Source organism: Papilio machaon, chromosome 17 (genome assembly GCF_912999745.1).
Source record: "Papilio machaon chromosome 17, ilPapMach1.1, whole genome shotgun sequence".
Lineage (NCBI taxonomy): Eukaryota > Metazoa > Arthropoda > Insecta > Lepidoptera > Papilionidae > Papilio > Papilio machaon.
The window spans coordinates 3,795,807-3,822,666 of record NC_060002.1 but is presented as its reverse complement, the minus strand read 5'-3'; the positions used below and the strand labels follow the sequence as shown (position 1 = coordinate 3,822,666).

At 32.9% G+C, this 26,860-nt stretch overlaps 3 protein-coding genes across 3 annotated transcripts; all 3 read left to right on the top strand.

Annotated features, from left to right (window-relative positions):
- Positions 1-284: 284 nt before the first annotated feature.
- Positions 285-2,104, top strand: LOC106721555 (63 kDa chaperonin, mitochondrial). The gene has a single exon (XM_014516516.2). It carries the CDS (start codon positions 285-287, stop codon positions 1,995-1,997), a length of 1,713 nt encoding a protein of 570 aa, XP_014372002.2. The 3' UTR covers positions 1,998-2,104.
- A 65-nt stretch (positions 2,105-2,169) lies between these two features.
- On the top strand, positions 2,170-10,920 carry LOC106707265 (claspin). The gene is made up of 15 exons (XM_045681753.1): positions 2,170-3,019; positions 3,210-3,347; positions 3,671-3,876; positions 4,247-4,902; positions 4,978-5,176; positions 5,410-6,008; positions 6,578-6,783; positions 7,398-7,962; positions 8,254-8,366; positions 8,513-8,709; positions 9,038-9,153; positions 9,660-9,781; positions 9,955-10,152; positions 10,325-10,489; positions 10,752-10,920. The coding sequence occupies exons 1-15, from the start codon at positions 2,498-2,500 to the stop codon at positions 10,866-10,868; spliced, it is 4,119 nt and encodes a 1,372-aa protein (XP_045537709.1). The 5' UTR covers positions 2,170-2,497; the 3' UTR covers positions 10,869-10,920.
- A 1,061-nt stretch (positions 10,921-11,981) lies between these two features.
- On the top strand, positions 11,982-24,273 carry LOC106721644 (enolase-phosphatase E1). Its single transcript, XM_014516648.2, has 7 exons — positions 11,982-12,228; positions 18,713-18,868; positions 19,075-19,217; positions 19,848-20,107; positions 20,756-20,904; positions 22,107-23,555; positions 23,891-24,273. Exons 1-6 carry the CDS (start codon positions 12,130-12,132, stop codon positions 23,544-23,546), a joined length of 2,247 nt encoding a protein of 748 aa, XP_014372134.2. The 5' UTR covers positions 11,982-12,129; the 3' UTR covers positions 23,547-23,555; positions 23,891-24,273.
- Positions 24,274-26,860: the final 2,587 nt, after the last annotated feature.

Genomic DNA, 26,860 nt, shown 5'->3' with positions numbered 1-26,860 from the left:
CGTTAAAATCAAAGAGTAAAAATAATTACGTGTGTTACATTTCGTTCCAGTCGGTTTAAATCAATTTTAATAATGATTTAATCTTTTTTATTCCTTAAGTTTTAATGCAATAAAATGCAATTTTATTTTTCTCTTATAAACCGATTCCGTAATTTGTAAAGATATTATATATTCTTTATAAAAATTCTAAATTTAAACGTTGACATCAGTTTAATAAATGCTCCATTTTTCTAAATCTTCTTGACATTTGACTATAAAATTGTTAATTTGGAACTTTAGCTATAATGCTCCATTTACGATATGTATTACAATTAAACATTAAAAATAAAACCCATAAAATCACTCAACGTTTTTATGCGAAGGAAGTTAAATTTGGCTCCAAGGTTAGATCGTTAATGCTTCAAGGAGTCGATGTTCTTGCCGACGCTGTTGCAGTGACTATGGGACCGAAAGGACGCAATGTTATTATAGAACAAAAATTTGGACCACCGAAAATAACTAAAGATGGTGCAACTGTAGCGAAAAGCATAGAGTTGAAGAATAAATTTCAAAATATTGGTGCGAAACTCCTACAAAATATAGCAAATAAGACTAACGAAGAAGCTGGAGATGGAACCACAACTGCTACCGTTTTAGCTAGAGCAATAGCAAGGGAAGGTTCAGATAGTATTTTAAAAGGCGCAAATCCAATTGAAATTAGAAAAGGTATAATATTAGCTGTTGATATTGTCACAGAAAAACTCAAGGCAATGTCCAGATTAGTTCAAACACCTGAAGAGATAGAACAAGTCGCTACATTGTCTGCAAATGGTGATTCATCGGTAGGAAAACTTATAACAGCAGCTATAAGTAGAGTGGGAAAAGATGGTCTTGTGGCAGTAAAAGAAGGTAAAACTTTAGACAATGGATTAGAAATAATTGAAGGTATGTCTTTTAAACGAGGATTTATTTCGCCTTATTTTATTAACTCCCTTAAAGGTCCTAGAGTTGAGTATAATGATGCTCTTGTTCTTTATTCTGACAAGAAAATATTTACTGCACAACAAATAATTCCGGCTTTAGAAGTTGCAGGGACACATAAAAAACCATTACTTATAATAGCCGAAGATTATGAGACGGAACCTTTATCTCTTTTAGTCCTTAACAAACTAAAGATAGGTTTACCAGTTGTAGCCGTCAAAAGTCCTGGTATAGGACAACACAGAAAGAATCTGCTAGAAGATATGGCCACGGCTACAGGAGGAGTCATTTTCGAAGATAATTCTAATTTGATTCGACTTGAAGATTGCCAATTAGAAAGCCTTGGCAAGGTCGGAGAAATAGTTGTTACAAAAAATTCGACATTGATGCTTAGAGGAGAAGGTGATAGAGAGGAGATAGAACAGCGCATTGAACAGCTTCGACAGGAGTTTGAAAATACGAAAATCGATTTTGATAAAAAGCGCTTATTAGAACGCATCTCAATGTTAAAATCAGTAGTAGCTGTTTTGCTCGTAGGAGGTAGTAGCGAAGTAGAAATTAGTGAAAAATCAGATCGGATCAACGATGCTCTTAGCGCAACACGTGCTGCACTTGCTGAAGGCATTGTCCCAGGAGGTGGAGTAGCATTACTACGATGTATTCCTGCTCTTGAAGAAATAAAACCTAATAATCAAGATCAGGCTACTGGAATAGAGATTGTCAAACAAGCTCTAAGTGCTCCATGTTTAACAATTGCAAATAATGCGGGGCTCGAGGGACCAGTAATTGTATCTAAAGTAAAATCTATGCGTGGTGGATGGGGCTACGATGCGCTAAATAATGAATTTGTAAATTTATTTGATAAAGGTATAGTAGATCCAACTAAAGTAGTGAGGAGCGCACTAAGTGATGCTAGTGGCATTGCATCTTTACTTACTACCGCAGAAGCTGTTATTTGTGACTTTTCAAAAACTGTACCAAAGCCCATGAAACTCCGTGATCATAATCGTGAAATATCCTTCGCAAACACTTGTTAATTTTTCTTTTGTAAATTATTGCAAAATATAAATGCCTGTTAAATAATACTTTTGCAATTTATTTCAGCAAGCTAAAAACAAATGTAGTACTTTAATGCCTTTATATTGAGTACAAGGCTAAAATTTAAATCATTTTTTATCATTCACAAATTCACAATGGTCCATGGTCTGCTCGAGGCAGTCTAAGTTGCGAATTTGCTAATTATTAAACGCTTTTTCTTTTATTCTTATTCTTTACATTCATTCTTCTTTCATATGCTCTTTGCTTTAGGGATGATTGACGTTTGGCAGTTGACAGCAATTGTCATAATAACAAACCATAATTGGCGGCAACGGCAGCCTGAAGACTTCAACCTGAATTATTTAGTTTAGGACTACAGATTTAAACATTACTTTAATTGCTAGCTACGTAACATAAAATTTAACTGTGTTTTAAATAGGTTACTCATTAAATTCAACATTTTGTAAAAAAGTGTTAAAGAAAATATGATAATATAAATATGACTGAACAAGTATTGTTTTATAATTCGATTAAAGACGATATGATCGAGAAACTTGTGAACACGGCGTCACCTGATGGCTCAGCAGACGATACGATAGATAGCTTCAAAGGCGATGCTGACAATTTGGAGTCTGAAGACGAACTTGACGTACCTATGTTAAGATCTAAAAAACGTGTTCATCACTTTTCTGACAGCAGCAATGAGTCTGATGATCTTAAAAAAAATCAAGATAATGTAAAGGTTTGTGACTCTGAAGATATCAGTACACTAAAAATTGGGAGTAAACACAAGTCAAGAATTAGGACTTTGTCCAGTAGTGACGATGACTTAAATGAAACTGCCGAAAAAACAATTGAAAAATACGATTTAAGTAGAGTTAAAAACAAAAAGAATAAGTTGAGAGAGAAATTTCGAAATTTAGTGTCCAAACAAGACCAAGAATTAATTAGCAAACAGATTAACAATGAAAATTCTGACCATTCAGATAAAAAACAAGTTTCGTGCCACAACATCGAACAGGTACTTACTATGCTTTTTACATTATTATTGTTTTTTTTTTTATATAAAATAGAAGGAAAAGAATGTAATCCTTGCAGTAAAAAAATAACAGGGAGATATCAATTAGCTTTTAACAAATAAAAATTCAAGTAAACTATATTGATAAAACATTTAAGTTAACTTATATTAAACTTGACAATTTTTTGTACAGATACTTAAAGATAAACATATGATGAAAATGTCAGCTATTTGTGATCCTGACTCCTCAAGTGATGAAGATGGTTCTAGCAAACAAAAAAAGACATCAAGTATGAAGTCTACTAGATTAACATCACCTAAACCTATAAAGGTATGTTGTCACAACATTTTAGCCAATAGTAAGACTACTTGGTACTAACCAGGTCTGAGAATTCATTAGCAAATTAAATTAACAATTTCTAGTGTTGAAGAGTGCAAGTGGCTCAGTTTTGAAGTGTTTGATTGATCTGGTCTGAAATCTATGTAACTCTAGGTTCAATTTTCGCTATGTACCAATGTATTTATTTTCAAATTTCATATGTCATTTATCCAACATTTTACAGTGATTGCCATGCAACTCGCACATTATTATTATATTGTATTAGTATTAATTTTGTTGAAAGAATACTAATTTTAAATGACCTTTAATTTCAGATATCAGCTAAGCAAGCTATGGAAAATAAACAGAAGATTAAAAGTGAATCTAACCGCATGTTAAGAGAAAAGGAAGTTTCACTTCCATACCATAGACCAAAAGCTTTATCACTCAAAGATATTATGAGTAGACAGAGACCAGCTTTAGCACCGGATGGGAAGGTTCTGTCTGTAAAAATGACACCTGAACAATTGGAACAATATGCGTAAGTTATTTTAAATTGGTTATGGTACATTGCATAAAATTTATGTGTGTATGTGTAGTCTACTTCAGTCAACAGTAACAGTTTGTTTCTATTAGTTATTCTGAGATAATCTTAAATAATATATAGATATACAAACCTAGAAATGCCATATATTATTTTTTCTGATATTTGCCAAAATTACATACTTCAACCGTATGTTTTATAAATCTAGAAAAATATGAAAATCTACATTCCCTTTTTGTACAATCAAAAAATACAATCTTCTATATTGTATTTAATTCAAGTCTTGAATAAATTGCAGTATCTACAAATAGTATATTAAGCCTCCATTTGTACAAGTTTATATTATACTTATGGTTATTTCTGATAGTTTACAGTTAGAGCAAAGACAGAAAGAAATGATGGAGCTATGTAAGAGTGATACAGAAGAAGAAGATGATGTAGAAAAGAAAGAGGCTGAGACTGAGAAGATTGATGAGCTACCAAATGTTCAAACAGAAATAGAGAAAGAGACACCAGTTGATAGTAAAATAGATATAGATGAACCAATAAAAATAGTTGCAGAAGAAAATGTAAGTGATAATAAAATGGATATTAGTGAAGATTTACACCCAATAGAGTTTACAACAAATGCAGAAAATACTGATATTAATAAAGACTCAATTGACAATGAGTCAATGACTAAAAGTTCTGAAAATATAAATGAAATAGAATCTATTGAAGATAACAAAGTAGTATTAGATGAAGGATATGAAAAAGATTGTACTGATCATGACATAAACAAAGCTCGTTCAAATAATGGTGAAAAAGATGACAGCCAAAATATGGAATTACATTACGATTCAGAGAAAATTGATTGTTTAAATTTGGATAATGACAACGAAAATCATAATAATGAAAATAGCAATATTGACAACCAAACAAATTCAGAATTAATTGATGCAGATAACATTGAGAGTGAATTTTTTGAAAATGACTTTGATTTTGATAAAATAGATGCTATGATTCAAAATATTCCAGATAAAGGTATTCTTGAAATAATAATGTTTCAGAAAAAAAAATTACATATTTGATATTTAATTCTATGAACATTTCTTGCAGGCGACAACAGTAATCACACACCTGAAATTTCTTTATATACAAAACCTAAGTTAACTGGTGCTCCTGGAATGGTTATTGATTTAGAAGACAATTCTGTAACTGTAAATAAACTTTCTGGTGTTGAACAATTGAAAGAAAGGTTCAAATATTTTGCAAGACTAAAATCATTAGAAGAACAAGAAAAGGATAGAGAGAAAAAGTAAGTAGTTTTATGTAGAAAAAAATTTACATGACTTGAACATTAAAGATCATCTTCAAACATTATTTTCTGCATTTCGTAATTACTTTGATATAATACAGTAATAAGTGTGAAATAATTACATGGATTGGAAAACACAGTGTTGATCATATTGAAATATAGGTTTTTTTTTTCAGTAAGAGAAATAAATAATGTACTATACTATAACATTTAAATTTTGATTGTATTTGTAGATATAAGCCCGGTGTTCAACTTTTAAAATTAAAACAAGAACTAGAAGAGCAAATAGCGGAACAACGATCTTTAGAATGGGCTAAAAGACTGGAACAAGAAAAACAACAACAATTAGAATTGGATGCAATTCGCGGCGATGATGCTGAATTGGATGATATTGAAAAAGTCGAAGCTAAATTGGAACAACTAAATAACAGTCATATTAGTAATAAAGAAAGTTCAGAAGATGAAAGTGAAGAGGAGATCTGTGAAGATGATTGTTTAATTGAAGATAAACCGAGGAAGAAAAACCCGATGATTGATGAAGAAGCAGAGGAATCAGATGTTGAAGATGCACATTCAGATGCAGAAGATCAAATTAATGAAATAGGTGATTGCAGTGACGGTGATGCAAGTGATGAAGATTCCAGCGAAGATGACTCATCTGAATCAGAAGATGATGAAGGAAATAGTAAACCAAAGAAGGGTAGGATTTTAAAAGCATTTGAAGATTCTGATGATGAAGTCGAGATAAAAGATAGTGATCAGTGCTCTGACAAATGTGATACATCTGATGTAAATAAAGTTTCTGAAGATTTAAATATTAGCTCAACTCAAGGTTAGTGATAATATTTAAAAAAAACTAGCACTTTTCCCCAAGGATTTCAAATAACCCAGTAATAAATGTAGCCTATGTCACCCGGACATAGTGTAGCCTCCCAACAGTAAAAAAAAATCAAATTGGTTCAGTAGTTTCGGAGCTTATTTAATGCAAACAAACAGTCAAATCTTTCCCTTCTATTAGTATAGTTATTAACTTAGTAAGACATAAGTTAGAGAAATACACAATTTATTACTATTTTCCTCTCCTTCCTATCTAGTAACATAATAATTTGCATATATATTTATAACTAGCTTTTACCCGCGACTCCGTCCGCGGGGAATAAGAAAAAATAGAAAACGAGGTAAAAATTATCCTATGTCCGTTTCCTGGTTCTAAGCTACCTGCCCACCAATTTTTAGTCAAATCGATTCAGCCGTTCTTGAGTTCTTGAATAGTGTAACTAACACGACTTTCTTTTATATATATAGATATAGAAGATTATTAAAATCTGAGATGCGTGGTAGCCATAAATGGTCTTTTATATTTAAATTAATGTCTTGTAATGTTATCTTATTATTTTTTAGATGATGAATTACAATTAGCGCAAGTATCCAAATCATCATCTGAAGAAATAATATCTCAAGATCCTGTGACACAGATAAATAATATTAAAAAAGGAATCGACTGTGACTCAAACTTGGGCAGTCAATCATTTTCTATTGGAAATACCGGAAGTGATACAAAATGTCTTGACGATTTAATAGCTAAAGAAATAAACATAGCGGACAGAGTAAGTATATATTTTATGAACAAAACTAACTGTTGTCCTGTCTAAATTAAGAAAGAAACTTAGTTTTCCGGTGTTGTTAAGTAATTATAATTATATAAAAACAACTAGTTGTCGCCCGTGACTCCGTCCGCGCGCAGTTAAAAAAAAATGAAAAATAGGTGTTGGCCGATTCTCAGACCTACTGAATATGCTCACAAAATTTCATGAGAATCGGTCAAGCCGTTTCGGAGGAGTACGGTGACGAAAACTGTGACACGAGAATTTTATATATTAGATTATACATAAACATTTTTATATATGTACATTCAAACCTGGATAAGCGAGAGTTCTGGACGCCGACATTTTTTCACGCTTATAGAGATTTCTCTCTAACTCAAGTTTCTCGCTTAAGGAAGTCTTTCATCATCATTTGCTCACTATACGTCCCCACTGAGGGGCTCGGAGCCTACCCCAAGTTAGGGGTGAATAGGCCATAGTCAACTACTCCGGCCCAGTGCGGGTTGTCTTTCAGGACTGTACAACTCTCACTTATAGAGGTTTCTCGCTCATCCAGGTTCGACTGTATTTTAATATGTTTTTTATGTCATATTCAGGATGTCATTATGTAATTTCAGGATGTCTATATGGATGATAATTTATATACAACAAATGCATCTCAAAACATTGATTCACAAGAATTGATTACTCCAACACAGTCTCAAGAAATTGGTGATGATATTTTAGCTTTGTGTACTGGAAAATTTTATGACAACCCATTTGTGTCACAGATTGAAGATAATATAAATGAAGAAAAAACACTTACAGACAAAGAAATACTTGTTGATAATAATATGAATGAAGACAAAGCATCAAATGAAGAAGTAATTAATGAAAAAGATTTAAATACAGATAAGACTATACTTCCGGTAAAAGAAGATGTAAGAAATAAAGAGAAAGAAATATTATCTTCTATTCTAGAAGAATTAGATAACCCACAGTTTGAATCTCCGAAGAAATACAAATATTTCGCTAACGATTCAAGCGCAAATAAAGAAAATGTACAGAGTATATCCAATAAAAGTGTTAAGAAAAAGTTAGTTATTGATTCAGACGACGAAGTTAACGATGGTGATGCTGAAAAGGAGAGTAAAAAGAAAATTAAAAAACGAAAACTTGAACAAAGAGCATTACAGTTTTCAGGTATGTGGAAACAACCGCTATTTGATACATGTTATATTGGATTTTTTTTAAAAATGTCAAACTTGATTTGCTTTACCTACAACCAAAAACCAATTTGTTTGTCTGTCCGCAAGCCGTGTTTGGTCTGAATAATCTTTGGAATGTCTGGACTGGTTCTGATGAGACATTCACTGGAAGGTAGCTGATGTGTGCTGGCATATTATAAGCTATTTATTTAAAATTTTGCGCTAATGATCTAAGATGGATTACTGCTTTTTCTGCTTCTAACAGTCTTATTTATCCATATTCCAGATGACGAAGAAGAAGTGGAAGAAACAGAAGCACTCGAATCTGATGTAGATAATATTGAATCTGATATTGAAGATGTTGAAAGAATAGTTGAATATGATTCAGAAGAAAATGAGGTAAACAAAATTAAATTAATTTCAAACAAATTTTTTACTTAAGCAGAATATTTAATTACGATCTTAAACTAAAGGTGTACTTAATGGTTATGAGTACTCTTTATATAGCCTTAACTAAATCATTTAAACATTTTTTAATTTTCCAGGTGGAAGTACAACCTCAGAAAAAGAAGAAGAAAATAGGTGATTTCTTCGAGCAAGAAGCAGAGTTGACTTCAGAAGATGAATGGATGGGGTCTGGTGATGAAGACGAGGCGGGGCTCGACCGCATGGAGCGCGAGGAGGGTGATGATGATGTTTTCCATGAAGGAAAGCTCAGAAAAGAACTGGGACAAATACATATGTATGTAAATGCTAAATTTATATAATTTAATTGTTTTCAAACTTGTCTACTTTGAACATCGTAGCGGGACGTAAGGAGATGTCTAAGGAAGTTGGAAATTATTTTTTGTCTATATGTATCTCAAGGCTGCTTTGTTCTGGGTTATTTTCGTAATGGCTGGATTTAGACGGTACTTGAAGGGGAAGGTAGATGTTGCATACGGACATATTATAGGCCAATTTTTATTTATGTTTTAATTGTGCTCTGACTAACTCCCGGACGATCTCTTGTATATCATATTATAATTAATCATTTAACATGACATACATAAAAATATATAAATTTCCAGGAGGGATGTACTAGATCAAGATAAGAGAGAAGTAAGACTGCTGCAGGAATTGCTTTTCGAAGACGGAGACTTAGGTGATGGACACAGACAACGCAAGTTCCGATGGAAGGATGCTGGTAAATATTAATAAAATTATGATTTAATAAATGAAGATTTGAAAGCAGAAAGAAACATGAGAAAAAAATATTTAACTGAGTTTTTCATTCAAAACTACAGGGTATTCACCATCTAAATATATAGAAACATATAGAACCTTCTTTAGTAGTTATGTTTTAAATAGATATAAGGTAAATCCCATTTTGAAGAGTATTAACCCTCACTTTAAACTATTCCCGGGAATATCATAAGGGTAAAGTCAGTTAACTTTATGGATTATGTTAATTAAATACTAGCTTTTGCTCGCGACTTCGTCCGCGAGGAATTAAAAAACAAAATATATAGCCTTCCAGACTATTGTATACCAAATTTAATCGAGATTCTGTTTGAATCGAGAGTAATTCTTTTCAAAACACAACAAAAAAAGAATTAGTGGAATCGCTTCAACCGCTCACGAGTGATGCTATGACCAAGGGAAATAGAGATTTATTTTATATGTATAGATTGCTATTATTAATATCTTTAGATGACACGGAAGAGACTGGTGCGGGGGGTGACGAGTTCGCTGACACACAGGAAGAGGAGTTTGAGTCTGAGGAGTTATGGAGGAAGCAGCGCCACGAAAGAGAAATGTTCTTAAGAAAAATGGTAATTCACAACTATCGACGCTATCGGGCGAAAATTACACAAACAAATCTCATACAAATTTTCACATATTTTGTCAATGACGTTATAAAGGCTCGTATCGCAAATAATCGTGCTACGTCTTCTTTTTCCTAAATTAATAATAACAATCGTTTAATATTATTTTTTAATTCCAGAAAGGGGAAGACGAAGATCTTAACAATACAGGTTTAAATAGAAGTGCTCTAATAAAAGCTAATCTAAGCTCGAAAGCACAAACTAGCCAAGTCACTGCACCAAATAAAAATTTCAATGAAGACAAAGAGAAAGAAGTTCAGGAAAAGAAGGCGCATAAAGATATCCCAAGTCCAAAGAAACCCTTTGCCATTTTTCAGGTAAATATCTAGGTGTTTTTTTAAAATATGTTGACAATGTTCCAACATTCCTATGACTGATTATTATCTATGCGGGTATCTCAATCCAAAGACAAGTGCCTAATTTTCTCCATAGAGTATAAAATCATGTCAGTTGGGTCTATTTTTTTTTAATTTATTTGTTTTTTTTAAGCAAAATTATCACGGGTCTTTACTGTCTCGGGGTAAAGGCACACTAGCACGGCTTGCAGCGATAGCGAACCCACTTGCCGGAGACGGTGAGACCACCAAAATCACCACATCAACGAATAGAAGAAACTTCGTGTTCGCTGCACTGTCGCAAGATGAAGAACCTAAGGTAATAGTGATACATAATCTTAACTAATTTATTATTTACGTTTAAAGTTGGCAAACGAGCTAACAGACACCTAATTTCACTAAAACGGCGAAGTGACTGATGGGCCTTTATTATACAGGGAAGGGGAGTACAAAAAGAGAATACTTTTTCTTCTTACGAATACGTCTTCTCTGCCGCCAAATTCCCATGGCTTGTTTGTAACTTGGTAATATTAGAATTTATGTTCCTAATCAATTTAAATAAATATGTTTTATTTTCGCAGCCGACAAAGAGAAAAGCTGATGCTGTCGCATCTTCACCAGTTTTGATTAAGAAATTGAAGGCAGAGGAAAAACAGAAACCAACACGGAGTAGTTTATTTGACTATTTGGATGGATAAATTATTTTAAGTCATTGATAGCCTGAAATCTTTTATACAATATTAACTTATGACACCAAAAGTAAAACAATCTTACTAATGTTATAAATATATATAAAAAAATGCGAATGTTTGGATGGATGGATGTTTATTTGAAGGTATCTCCAGAACGGCTCAATGGATCTCGATGTAGAATGTACCAAATTTGCATAGATGTGAGAGATAGATGATTGATGATAGATGTGAGATCACACTCTGGAAGAACACATAGGCTACTTATTTTTTTTTTATTCCACGCGGACGGAGTCGCGGGCGACAACTAGTAACTCATAATTGTATATAAACTATGTCTAAAACTAGATTAAGGTTAAATAGTTAAATTAATGTAGAATATTGTTAGATAATAAAATTAGCAATTGATATATTTTTGACACAATATTTTACTTACGACTTGTTTTTAAGACAAAATAAATTATTTTTAAAATGTTGGTGCATTTTTTATTAATTAAACATTATATTAAGAAAGTATCTATTAAAAAACCTTTTTATACGGATATCTAGTAAGTTTATTGTTTGTTTATGTTTACCAAATTCAAGCAAATATGAAAATGTATTGTAGGAGTTCAGAAAGGTGTAATTTGGTGGATTAGCTAGAAATAAAGGTAAGTCATTGAAATCTTGATCATATTGGGATTAGCATGAGAAAAGAAATAAAAAAGTGTAATAAATCCAAAACTAAATCTTATTTAACTTTAAAAACAAGAGATTTTTTAATCATTATTACTAAAAAGGCAAAGTTTCTTCATGCGACTATATTCAGGTTCAGTAAACAAATATTTTTTACAAGTACCTTCCCTTCTGAAACAGAGACACATAATATCACTAAGAAATAAAATTAATACCCATATTTTTCTTTACTGTCCTGTATTTCTTACTAACCACTTTTATTTTATACATTTAGGATATTTATTTATTTCATAATTTAAAAAAAAGTTACTTAAAATATAAGTATGGCAATATTATATGAAATTCAGAATGTTTAGAACACTGGAACAGCTGTATCCTTCCGTTTACTTGTCTCATTCCCTCTTATGAACTAGCCATAAGTCTATTATCTCCCTCTCCCTTGAACCCGCACCCGCGCGTCCTTCAGTTCGTCGTGTGTCTCGTTCAATCAATGCTTTTTTTCTGTGGTGTGGGGTAGTAGTGGCGTGGACGAATTTCTAGTCGAATAAAATTAAAATCTTAACAAAGTACACCTAATATAGGTTGTACATATAAAATGGCGAATGAACTTAAGGAAATTACTGATATCGTAAAAAAATGCAAAATCTTGCTTTTGGACATCGAAGGGACAACAACATCGATCAGCTTTGTTAAGGTAGGTCTGAAAATTGGCCGGCCGGTGTTTTGTTTCAACATGTGTTTTTTCTGTTTTTTAGTTAATTAAACACGTTGTGTTTGTTGAATAATACAATCTGGGTACTAAATACTACTCCGGCTTGAGTAGGGTGTGTAAAATGTCGCATTTCAAGATTCGCAACATGGAGGACGAAATCAAAATGGTCCCCTTTCCATTGCTCTCATTGTCTGATCTCAGAGTGTCGTGTTCATAGAATATTTTGAATCAATTATAGAATCATGATTTAACTGAAGCTTATCAAATCTTTTTTTTTTCGAATTATTTTAACGTTCGATTGCAAGCACTTTTGTTCTTAATTACTGTATTAAACAACAATGAATTTATTAAAAACGTCATTGTTTTGTGATTTTATGCGTAATACGTAAATCAATCCATCAAGTAAAACTCAATACCGGTACAAACAGCTGTTTGAAGCAGCTGGCAGTTAAAAAAATGTGGAACATTTAACTGTCTTGACTGAAGAGACTTCTACACATCTATACCTATCTCGGTCGCACTCGTGTCAAAATTATTAAATCAAGAAAGAGATGAATATTGTAGGGAATGTTAGTGCAATGCCTTGAATATTTTAAAGGTATGCTGTACTTGTAAGCTCAAGCTTTGATAGTACAACTTTTATTTACTACTTTGGATTTTTTTATAACTTTTTTATTTGGCCTAAAAACTATTTATGCTGAAGTACATTGTATACAATTATTAAATTGTGATTTAGAAACTTTATTTTAAGTCAATGGCCTATAATATCACTAAAGTTTTATCAGTGATTTAGTGTTTTTATTCTATGAATTAAATATATAATCCGAAATAATGAAAACATAATTACATCCAAAACTGTTGCTTTCACATTGGCTAGTTGTAAATACTGTTCAAGTTGTAAATTTTAAGTTACAGCTATACTTAAAATTTACTGTTTAACATTTAGTAAACATGTTATTGACAAAACCATCAAATGGTTACTATCAAATTGATAAATATTATCTTAACTATTTTTTTTATCCAGAACTACACTAGCTTATTTTAATTTAAAACTTATAAAATTAGTGCCTTTTAGTTTTCTATTTAGACGGAGAAGCGGAACTAAAGAAGAAAATTTAACAGCATTGTAGTTGTGTTATGGGATTATTTATACTCATATTATAAAGAGGAAAGATGAGATAGTTTGTTTGTGTTGAATAAGCTCCAAAACTACAAAACCAGTTAGAAAAACTATCGGAAAGCTACATTATTCTTGGGTGACATAGGCTATATTTATTATTAGTTTTTTTTTAATTCCGCACATTAGAAGTCTCGGACAACTGCCAGTTATATATATTTAAGTTAAATTACCGGATGTGTGAATGTTTCATAGGTTAATATGATATTAGTTTTGCACATTTTCTGTTTCAAATGGACCATGTATCAATTTTCTACAACAAAAATACAAATTAAATCTTTATCTCATTATACTACCGGATCTTTAATATTATGAAGTACTAACTGTCGCCTGGGACTCAGTTTGCGCGGAATAAAAAAAAAACTCAATAAGTAGCCTATGTGTTCTTCCAGACTAAGTTCTATATCTGTGCCAAATTTAATCAAGATCCGTTGAGCCGTTCCGGAGATAACTTCAAACAAACATCCATCCATCCATCAATCTAAACTTTCGCATTTATAATATTAGTAAGATGGACGAATGTTATAATCGTTTTGCGTTAATATTGAAATAACTAGCCTAATATAATTTGTTTGATGTTACATTTGATTGTATTTATATCAAGAATGTAGCTTCCTGTTAGGATTGGGAGTAACGTCTCTCCCTCTCGTCCTAAATACCCGTAACAGACCCATTTATTATGGACCCCAAAATTCTCCCGTTCGTCTCGTAGGTATGAGCCGGTTTATGAAGCGAATATTGTAACTAATTTGTTAGAAATGGTACTTTAAACTAAAGAGATAAGATTTATATTTGTTCGCAACGAGTATTTCGACCCTTGGCGTGTATTTTACAAGTAATCTTGTAGTACCCCTTGTACTACTAGATATTGCTTTTTTCAAATTAATTTAAAAAAATAACGTCTTTGTATACATGACCTTTGAAGACAGATTAATAAAATAAAAGAGGAGTAAGCCAGTAAAAATTAAAACCAGTGACTTAGATACTATTTTCGCAACATGTTACGTATATTGCTTCAGATATTCCTTACAACCCATGGAAATTATATTCTAAACAAATCTTCTATCTATTTATATAAAAGAAAGTCGTGTTAGTTACACCATTTATAACTCAAGAACGGCTGAATCGATTTGACTGAAAATTGGTGGGCAGGTAGCTTAGAACCAGGAAACGGACATAGGATAATTTTTACCCCGTTTTCTATTTTTTATTCCGCGCGGACGGAGTCGCGGGTAAAAGCTAGTATTTATTAAATTAAATGAATCAAATCAATGAAATAATGTCAACTTTGCACATTTGCATTAATTGATAACTAAAGGCCAATGTCCTTTAAAGTTATAAAGATGTTTGTTGAATGGATTGAGAGATTTGCCTCAATTGCGTGTTTTACATTATCATAGTAAGATAACGTTACTATATTGACCATAGTTGAGATAATTTTATAGATTGTATAATGTGTACGTAAGATTGTTTGACAGTATTTCAAGTGAAGTGGTATTCAAAAACGTTAGAAAGTTGTTTTATGTACATCTAAAGTTACTAATTACAATTATAATTACGTAGGTTATGTCTAACAATAGTCCATACTAGCAGAAGCCCCAGACTACGTCCACACGAAATTAAACAAAATTCTAGTAATATAATATGCCACCCGGGGACAGTGTAGCTTCCCAGCAGTGAAAGAATTTTTCAAATCGGTTTAGTAGTTTCGGAGCCTATTTAAAGCAAACAAACAAACAATCAAATCTTTTCTCTTTATAATATTAGTATAGGTAACACACATATGTAGGCATAGTATTATGTTCTATACTAGCGTTGTTTCTAGTTACTTGTTAGTTTTGTTTTCGTGGTGCGTAGGTTCTTAACCGAAAAAAAAATAGATTTGAACTATTTTTTGAATTGTACCCGTACCTAATTAAACAGTACCAGATAGTAAAGGTGGTCTTAATTTCCGTGTTCGTCTGGTACCACAGTTAAAAAGAGTTGAGGATAATTTTATTTTTTTATTTATTCGGTTACTGCTTCGCAAGTTTACCTGCACAGTACTATAGAATTCCTTTGTTGATTCATTGAAAGTGACCGTGATTTTTTGCGACTCGCCTTCATTATTATCTCGTGTCCCGTATACATTCTTGTTTCGACATTCAGCTGTTATTATTATTTACCTACATACTTGTAGTAATAAGTTTGCCGTACCTAAGTTATAGGTGCATCAAAACTATAGTCAAAATGGAAATAGAATAAAATACGTTGTTGGGGTCTTGAAATAAGCTCTCAGTAGAGTTTTATCTTTATGGTATTGACTGATACAGACTCATTGCAGACTCATTGGACTGTTTTTTTTATTCCATTGTAAAATATATTTCGACGAAGTATCACCTTTTGTACCTTTGTGTTCAATTGTTTACGAATTCCGATGAAGTTTTTCTGCTAAAAGGTAATTTACACGATGGTTTTTTTTGTAGATTTAACAGGTTATGGTTTGCAATACCTTGGAAAATATCGATACCTACCTTACTAGCCTATTATTATATACTGAAGCTTAGTGTTCTTACTGCGTCACCACTCAGAGTCCCGTATAGTGTAGATGTAGTTTAAAAATCAAAAATAAGGCCAAGGCCCTTAAGGCTCAATTAACGTCTCTGAGTGTGGAGGTCAGATTGATAATTAGATTTTGTTACATACATTTATAGTAAGGAACAAAGCATTATACATAGTGAGGTCCCGTTTGCGAATTATCCAGCGAAACGGCAATATAATTGGAGCACATAGAGTGCACAATGCGTCTAGCCGGCCCTACTGGCGCGCCCGGGCCAACTATCCGGTTTGGATAGTCGCCTCTGCCAGTTCGTTCACCTGCTAACCAATGCAGTTTCACCTCAGTCGCATCGTGCTCGAATATGCTTAGTTTCTCTTCTCTTAACTAACTAAAAGTAAGCTTAACTTTTCCCTATTTAACTTATCGAAATGTTATTTTCTTTTTTAAAAGATAATTATTACTGAAAATTGCTACATATTTTATCGCCTTGAAGAAACCTTCTTTTTTGTCGCCCTCTATTTTAGAATTTCAGCCGTTTTTGGTCTATAATAATGTATCTGTAAACTTAATATAAATTCCTAAAATCAATGAGTTCCTCAAACTAGCGCGAAAGTACCGCACCCTTTCAGCATATTTGTATCTACGATATATTGCCATGATTCACAAATTTTTACCGTTATAACAGAAAGATAAATCATTAGCAAGAGTACTTAACAATCCTGACTTATTTCCAGCAATTAAACACTTGCTCAATTATTGTCTCAGAGTTCATGACCGTTCAAGACATTGTAATCTAACTAGAATTTGCACAACCTACAATATAAAATGCTCTTGAAACTAAATTTCGTTGTTTTTCTGTACCTCTGATCATTATTACTTCTATCAATCTATTTCTATTCTTCCCTGAAGTTAAAGCCGAAGTCATAATTTCATCACAATCTAGGGAACAAAGATTCAAATTTTGATTTTATTTCAATATCTAGAGTGGAAATTCTACCTGTCTACTAATTGGATACAAGATTTCACCAGGTAAACGGTTCCCCGCGAAATTTCCGAGAATGGCCTACCGAGAGTGGTGCTTCTTGGAAATGTGTTCCCTTTACGTCAAATACGCAGGCTTGCTTTATTGATCGCATCGTCAACACGTGCTTACATAGCGGTGAGCTATTAAATTAGTAATGTTAACGTGATAAGGTCCTAAATTAAAGCTGAGTATTTTGTTTAGATTACTTTGCCGTAATCAGTCATTAAATGATGACAGTACCTTAGTGTAGATTTCCTAAGCTAAGAGTCTACTTTGGTAATCCCTTAAGCTTAAGGAGAGGGGGTGCGGTGCAAAGTAAGAAATAACGTTATTTATTAATTTAAACGCCAAAAGCATATCGGCAAGTGATAATTCCACCTTGTATTTCTAACCATAGCCATGCTTTTCTTTTCAGATATTCACATATTTCCATGTTTATTGATTATTTTTCCTTTCCTGTCTAAAAAAAACTGTTTTATAGAATTAAATCCACACACAAAATGCACTTTTTTCAACATAGTTTTTCTCGTTTTGAATTTTAATACGAGATAATCCGAATAGCTTCAAATTCTTCGCGGTACTATACCGTGGTATAATCCCAGACCCGTTTGTATCCGTATGGAAGCTGGATGATACCTGTGCGGCCATATGTCTATTTTTATACTACGTTTAATTGCTGGAATGTCGCCTATAATTTTGTAGGACCTTAAATTATTAGGATTGCTTGTCACCTCTATCCGTTCTTTTGGTATCTATGCCCTTGAAAAGAACATGTTTACGTAATTACTGGTATCTATACAAAATTCCCACTGGGTCTTATAGGGTATTTAGCTTAATAGATAAACGAAAGAGTACAGGATAGAAACTGAGTAAGGATAGAATTTGACTTACAACGTGATGTATGGAGCTTTTGTACAATTATATCTCTGTTTGAGAACATCGTGATGATAGATGAGTGAAGTTCTTATGTGTGAAGTCAACCAACCCGCACTGGGCCAGCGTGGTTGACTATGGCCTTGTCACCCCTAACTTAGAGTAGGCTCTGAACCCCTTAGAAGGGAGGTATAGTGATAGATGAGTCCTGTCACATTCAGTTCTTAGTTTAAGAACTGGTAGTTGACATTGCTAAACTATAAAAGTTTAAAACCCTATCGAATTCAGTACGTTTTCACTGTACTTAATGCATGTTTGTACCAGTAATCTTTTGCATCGTGTTTGTGTATAAATTTGCAAGTTTCAATGCCTGTGTCATTCCTGCATACCGTAGCAATGGGCACGGCGACGACGGGTCGGCGTCCGCGCGAGTCACGGTCTCTTATCCCAGTTGTAACTGATATCCATTGAACTGGATATTTAAGAGAAATTTGTGGAATGGAGGTTGTGACAGTTATAGATAGAACTATTACTTGAATAACTGCGATACAATTTTTTTTAAATAATTATAGTATAGATTTAAAGTAAATAATTTTGGCCTTAAAATTCCTAGAACATAATTTACTGAGATGAGCAATAATGTATACCTGAATTGCCGTAGTTTTGTAAAGCCACGAGGGCAGTTTGTCTCCAATGGGTCTTGCAGATCGTCAGTGCAGAGAATCCCGATGTGTTCATTTGGAAATCCTTAGACTATCTCCGAGGAGGCCATAGTGATTTAACTGACATAACTCTTTTTTTCCATCTTTTGAAGATTTTCATATCGTCTCATATGATTTTATACTTGATGTAGGATAAGTTATTCCCGTACGCGGAGGAGAAGGTGCAGCAGTTCCTGGAGAGCCAGTGGGACGTCGCAGAAGTGAAGGAGGTGGTGGACGCGCTGCGGCGGCTGGCGCTCGAGGACAAGGAGAAAAGCGTGGATGGAGTCGTCGCTATTCCCGGAGAGGTAAGTTTGTAACACTTGTTTGTGAACACAAAGAAAAGAGAAGCTCCATTCTACATTGAAATGTAACTACAAAAATGAGTGAAAATCTGTCTGTTGAATTGAAGAAACGCTTCTCACTTAACTTTGATTATATTATAATACTTAACATTAAGTTGCGGTCAAGTGTTAGTTTATAAATTAACGTATGTTCGTATATAATTTCCCAGGATGCAACAAAGGAGGAGCAGATCGAGGGGTTGGTGAAGAGCGTCAAGTGGCAGATGTCCGCCGACCGCAAGGCAGGGCCGCTCAAGCAGCTGCAGGGCCTTATCTGGAAGCAGGGCTACGATAACGGCGATATTAAGGGACAGTAAGTACAGACAGACAGTTTCTCGTTTAAATATGGATTCCGACTGCTGTGACACTTGTCAAATTTTTTCTCTTTTTTCAAAGAGAATGTGAAGGATGATTTAGCAAATTAGTAAACACAATGTGACATTAAAAGGTGTATTCGTTTCGTTCATGTCATTTATGTTATAAACGGTGTTGAAAAAGGAAGTATAGTTTGTTTACACAAACTCAACAAGTGATATAAATAAATGGTCGTAAAGTTATACTGAAATGTTATCACGCAAGTCACGGTCACGGACATTCGAATATGCGTATGTTAAATACGTTCACCGCCGTACATTTACATAGGCTTTACATTTTTATATACACATTTATTATATCTCATATTAGGAAAATCGATTCACCAAGCAATTAATAATACAATCCAATACTAGTTGTCGCACGCGACTCCGTCTGAGCGGATTTAGTACCCTATGTGTTCTTCCAGACTATGTTCTACATCCATGCAAAATTTCTGCAAGTTCTGCCAAGTTCTGGAGATAGTAAGATTAAACATATTTGTATGCAAAATATAATTAAAAATCAAACTATATCAGATTTAATAAATTAATTAAAATGGCTATGAAAATCATATAATTGTATATTCCAGTGTATACGACGATGTATCAGCAGCTCTCGAGCAATGGAAGTCCGTCGACGGTCAAAAGGTATACATCTACTCGTCGGGTTCAGTGCAGGCTCAGAAGTTGCTCTTCGGTCAATCGCAGGCGGGAGATCTGTTGCCCTACATTGAGGGTCACTTTGACACCGCAGTGGGCGCCAAGCAGGAGCCCACCAGCTATACTGCGATCGTTGAGAAGATCGGCTGCAAACCTGATGAAATACTCTTCCTTACCGATATTATTAAAGGTACACTTTATTTTATACTTTGGACTTTTTTAGAAAATTAATTTAGTAAATTTTGAAAGAATACCATACGTTCTTACACTGTGGTATACTTTACTTTGAACTATCATATTTTTATATCAGTGTTTCTCAGAGTGGGTGATAACGCACCCCTGGGGGTGATTGAAACCTAGATCGGGGCGTTAAGGGGCCCGGAAAAAATGGGGGGCGTTGATGTGGGTTAGGGGGCGATTTATAATTTGTAGTTTCATTTACTTTATATTTCTACCCTGTATGATGTTATAAAAACTTAAAATACTTAACATAGATTTCGTAGGATAGTCCGCACACCATACGAAATCAAGTTGTAACAAGTTTCTACTAAAGCTGTTTCTGATAAAGAAACATGATCGATGATAGTTAAAATATTAGAGCAATTTTACTTTAATTACATTGCACTAGAAATTATTTTAACTTCTAATAATATAACTAAATTAATTAAGTTATGAAATTGTGGTTTTTAAGTTATAAGGGTGTATAAAAAATGGTGGGCGCAGAAAATAATAGATTTTCAAAGGTTAAAGGTTAAGGCGGTTAAAGTAATAAGTATGACAATCACAGTGATAAAGTTCTGAAGAAGAGATATAATTAATGTACCGTTAAATTGTACAGAGGCGGAGGCAGCTCGCAGTGCAGGCCTTCACGCGGCACTGGTGAGCCGCGAGGGCAACGCGCCTCTGCCAGCGGAGGCCGGGGCCGCCTTCGCCGTGCTGCACAGCCTCGCACAGCTCCTCTCCAACAAGCGGAAAACAGAACCCCAGGTGCAACATTAGCACACAATAGTTTGACTTCGCTTAATATACTCAATCTTTAGTCTTATGGTCTCTAGGCTTGCTTTTTGTATTTTGATATGAGCTTGTTAAACTTAATTTTTTAATTATTTCTTTTTAAAATTCAATTTTGATACTATTCCATAATATATGTATTTATTTTCAGCTTATTTACTACTTTATGTATAAACTATATGCTTATATATAGTAGAAAATATTTATTTTTATTTCATTTGCATGACTTTAGCTTATTTAACTTCTTGAGTAAAATCAGTAGTTGTCAATATATTTCAATAACATAAATAAAGTTAAGGTAAAGGTACCTTGAGATATTTTAGGTTTACATTAGTGAAGTTTTCAAACATGTTGGTGCAGAACACAATGTTAGGTTAGGTGCCTTGTGCAGCTCGCAGATGATCAAGCAGCCAAAATATCTGAAAAGTCTTATACCATGTTTTGTAATATATGTTAAAGGAAAAATTAACATTTTGCTTTTTATATATTAGATTTCTAAGGTGATGGGATTGTTATTTAAAACATACATATAGTAATTATTTCTAAACTTTGTTTAAAGTAAAATGATATACTTTAATTGCCAAATGTGTACTATATTTTTAAAATTAACTTCAAAAAAAATCTTGGCTATTAATTTAATATAGTTGTCTAAGTTATTTACTATATGTTTTGTCTTGTTTGGTGGAAGATGTCCCTAAATTACAAGCTATTAATATTTATAAGCTAATAATATTTTAAATGGTTGTAGTGTAGTTATATGAAATGTAAATGTTTAATTTTTAATCAATATGTTAACTATTTTGTAACTTTTTTTAGACAAGCGTTATTTTGTAGATTAATTTAATAAAATTATTTTTTTATTACTGTTTATTTATTTGCATGTTTTACTTTTGCCATTTTAACAAACGTTAACAAATAATGTTTTAATATTTAATTTATATATAATTAACTATTGTAAAGTTGATGATAGATTAATGAAGTAGTCAATATGCTGGTGTTAAGTGTAAAATGAGTAAACTTTAAATGCTTTTTCATAAAACACTTACATTAAATGGAATGTATTGAGTTATATTTACTAAGGAAATGTTAATAAATGTGTTGTTTTGTAAGAATAGATTAAAATTTAATATAAAAAATTATATTTTAATGTAACAAAATTATTTTTATATATGTTTCAGGAAGAACTACCCTCTAAGATTGCTAAAACTGACAACGAAGATGACGTTAAGACTTTAACGGACTCTAAGTCTGCCGAAACGAACACCGAACAACCAGTAAGTGAGACAGCGGAAAAAATGGAAGTAGAAGAAGAATCTACACCTGTAGAAGAAACTAAGGAACTAAAGGCAGAAGAAAAGAAAGAAGAACCTAAACCCGACGTGGTAGAGACTATTGTTGAAGAAGTTACTGACGCTAATGAAACAGATATTCCTATTGCTGACGTAGAACCCATAATTGACGAACAAGTTGAAAAGACTGAAACTGACGAGACTGTTGAAAAAATGGAGACTGATTCTACTGAAAAAGAAGAATCAGCTACAGTGCCAAAAGAAAAAGAAGATAAAGTTGAGAAAGAAATAGAGAAGGAGCCCAAGGAGCCCGCTCCTATCGTTGAAGAATCCCCACCTACTGTTATCACAGAAATTGAAGAAGTAACTAATGACAAAGCTATTGAAGACGCTGAAGAAATTATTGATGATATCGAACCAGTAGTAGAGGAGCCCGCTTCTACTGAAGATATGGAGGTATTACAAAGTGTCGGCGAAGTATTGGAAAAGGAATGTGATGAGATATTATCAAAAGTTCAAAACGTTACTAATCTAGACACAATACCTGTGAAACCTTTACTTGCTCCTATCACTGAGGAAACTATGGAAACGTCGACTTTAGATAACGACATTGTCGATAGAATATTAGACACAGAATTAGACCTTGATATGAAAAAATGTGAAGCTGACGAGAGCAAAGGAGCAGCTGAGACCGAATCAACGACAGAAATAAAGTCAGAAATTGTACAAGAGAAAGAACCAGTTTCTGAAGTGGTTACTAATGCTGAAACAACAAAGGTAGCAGAAGAGAAGGTACCCGATGCAAACAAAGAAGATAGTAATGAAAAAAGCACAAACATAGAGGTTCCAGATGTTAGTAAAACGGAGACGAAAGATGAGAGTAAAAAGGATGAAACAAAACCGGAAACAAACACAACTGGAACTGAGAATGCCGCGACGCCGGTTGATGTATCTGCAGAACAGAAGTTACCCGAAATAAGTCCTGACAATGATACAAAAGTCCCGGTGGAATCAAAAGACAATGCCGTAGCGGAGGAAGTTAAGACAGAGGCTGAAACAGTCGAGGCACAACTTAATGGCAAAACTAATGGAGAAACTGAGGCGGTTAGTTTGAACGGTGACGCTAGAAAAGAGGAGGAACTCAGTTCCCGATTGTCAGCTGAGAACGGTAAGGAAGAGGAAGTCAATGGTTCTAACGGGAACGCTGTGGCTACTGAAAAAGTGGAAGAGGAAAAGAAAGTGGAGGCCGAAGTGTCCGATATCAAAGTGAAGACAGTGACCACCGAGGAGCCCCGCACTGATCCTATAGAGCAACCTACGGAAGCGTAAAATTGTGTGGTAAGTTATTTAGCTCTATATTTTTCCACAACCAAATGAATCAGAGAAAATTGTTCAATTATTGCTATTTACCTTTAAGATTTTGATATGAGCATCGTCAACTGTGTCTAAATAAGGACAGGTTTTGGTTAACGATGTAATGGACTTTTTTTTTCTATCATAAGGTGGCAAACAAGCAAGTTGTCACCTGAGTCCGCTTAAACAGCGAAGCTACCTCTGTCCATAGACATTGCAATTGCAGATGCGTTACCTACCTTTAATTGACAGTGGAGGGGATACATTCTCTTCCTGTGCGTCCTATTACCTATTTGTAAGGATGCCTTATTTGTTTCCAGTGCGGCAGACATTGTCAAGAGCGTTGTAGCGTTGTCTCACATCAGATTGTCAAGACTGAGGTTTTGCTTCCGCGCTCACAGACATCATTTCCTAGTTCTATGTAATACGTGTATTGAGATTCTCTGTGTATCTGCGCGGCGACCGCCTCGTACATTGTCCACTCCTATTAAACTAATACAACCCCCCACCCCCAACCCCCAAAAGTCCGCTTACTTAATACTAAAATATTCAATAATAATTAGTATGTATAATTGAGTAAGGTATGTCTAAGCTATGTTTAAATTGTATTTAAAATTTGACTACCCACTGTCTGATTTGTCTAATACGGATATTCGTTTCTTTGCCAATCAAGATATTTATTTTAGTGTTGTACATAAAAAAAACGATGAATCAATAATTTTACAAAACGAAGAAACATTAGCAGTACTTAATAACTTATAAATAGATTAAAAAATCTAGAAAATATTCATACAATAACAGAAAGAATTTAACTTTATTGTCATAATATCGTGCCGTTTACGACAAATCAGACAGTGTAAGGAATTTTCATATAAAATACCAGTATTTCTATTTGTTAGTTTCATTTATATATAGTTTTGACATTTCATATTCTAATTATATTTTGTATCCGTTTTTATTTTTAGTCTGTAATCTGACATTTTGTTAATGAATTTTTGTAAGCACATATTTATAGAAAGACATTCCTTAAATATGTTTAACAGTGAATAAACACTAAATACCTGATTTAAATTGATGCCAAATTTGTTGAAAGTCTTAAGAGTTGCCCCAAAAAAAATGTGGTGGTTATACTTTTTTTTTCAGTTCAAACAATTAAATGAGAGTTTGAAACGCTAATTAGTTTGTAACTCCTACACGATTTAATAATTAATTAATATTAAGTAGAATTTAATTAGTATTTAAGTGGTCTCTTATACAAGACAAGTCGATTTGCTTTTCTGCGTCAAGAATCATTTGAACGCTATAGTATGTAAGGACCTTTATAGGGGTGACATTGTACAAGTCTGTCATCGCTTGTATTTCACTTAGGTAAGTTTAACTTAGTATTAACTGTATTGTGATCTTATTTGTCTTTATATATTTACTGGATTTCTCTTGGAATGTTTTTTCCACTGCCAAACGGTTTGAGGTTTCGTTCGACTTAGCTCGGTGCAGCAAAGTGTGATATTATGAGACTACAAGTAGTTATTGGTACATGGCTGTGTTTTTTTTGATGATGAATCAGTAGGGATGTACGATATTTGTCACTGTCGTCAGATTGTAAGATTACATTACAAAAAAAATCCATTGTAATTTTTTTATGAATTTATAAAATTGAATATTCGATAAAATATGAAAGATAATTTAGTGCCAAAATGTAATTATTGTAACAAATAACAATAATTATTTGCTTTTATCTGTAAATATTAATTTAATAGATTCGTTTATTTTGATTTCAGTTAAATTGTTTAACATCTCGACTTTAATACTATCTGAGAAAACGTTTTGATTTATGGGTTAAAAAAATATCGTACATCCCCATTGCAGGTTATATTGAAGGATTAATTTGATCGATATTATTGTCAACTGACCTGAGACTACAACAGTTTCCATTGCTGGAAGACTCGTACAATACATTGTTAATGCACTTCTCCATGAAAACAACCCAGATATGTTTTTGTATGGGTTTTTCAGTTGTGAAGACTTAGTTAAAATATATAGAATCTCATTGATTTAACTATATGTTATGATGTTTTCATTTGTATTTATTCGGTTTGCTTTTAAACAAAAAAATATATAGTTTTCGAAACCGTTATTTTGTTTAGGCATATTTCAAATTTATATGTATATGTCTAAAAAACTGAATATGTGTTTTTTCCACTTGACTTCAAATTCATATAAATAGCCAATTATTACAGTTTATTTCCAGTGTAGTCACTTTTATTATTACATAGACTTTTCATATTCTACCAAAATAGACTATAAAATGTATTAATACAAGTTTCAAGGTAGTATTCTTCAGTAAAATGAACAAGAGAAATAAGTCTGATTGAATTTTTTTTGGATACATATTATTTTGTAATTAATCTTTAATGTTTGTGTATTATTTATTTTCCGTCTATTTCAAATACCGAAGCGCCTGTACAAAAATGTATAGTTATCTCTGTTTTTTTCAAAGAGAAGAGAAATGGCAATATATTTTTGTACAGGCGTTTCGTCAGTAAAAAGGGGTTATTGGAAGAAGTGATTATCCGCTATTGTGTAAGTTCTAAATTTATGTTCCTTTATTCGTTTAGTTTTTAAGTTAATGTTTGTATGAATTTGGGCTGCGTCGAACGAAACACAAATCTATGTCTAGACTGATTTTTTTTTATATCATATTCGATTAAATTCTCAGAAAGTTGTAAGAAAATCATTTAATGCGTAACAACTGTTGATTTTCCATACATTGAGACTGGTTTACTGAGAAAATGCTTTATTATTTGTATGTCGTCTATCGCCAAGTTCCTTTTTTTGTATAAAACAACACTCGAATAACACAAAAGTGATTTGAATGTTTAATTATTAAGGATATCTTGATGCCGTTGAATTATAATGGATGTAGAATTCTTAATTGGTATTTCATTTAGATATACTGAAAAATTCTGATGATTAAAACCTTGTGTTTATTATACATTAAATAAATTAACTAAATAAACAGTCTGTTAATAGCTTTATCTAACGAAACAATATTATTCACAATTTCTTGTCGATGGTTACTAATATCATCAATATCATTTTCTTCAAAATAATTGAGATCGGTAACAAATTAGATACACCCTTGATGTTTAAGTATGTTTTTGAACTTTATTCTTCAATTTTAAATTACGACCTGACCACCTTTTTTCGAAGCACATAACTTGTAGAAGTTATCGATAGCAAAGTGCCCCTGAAATAATAAAATATGAATCTTTCGCCGTTGAATAACAGTA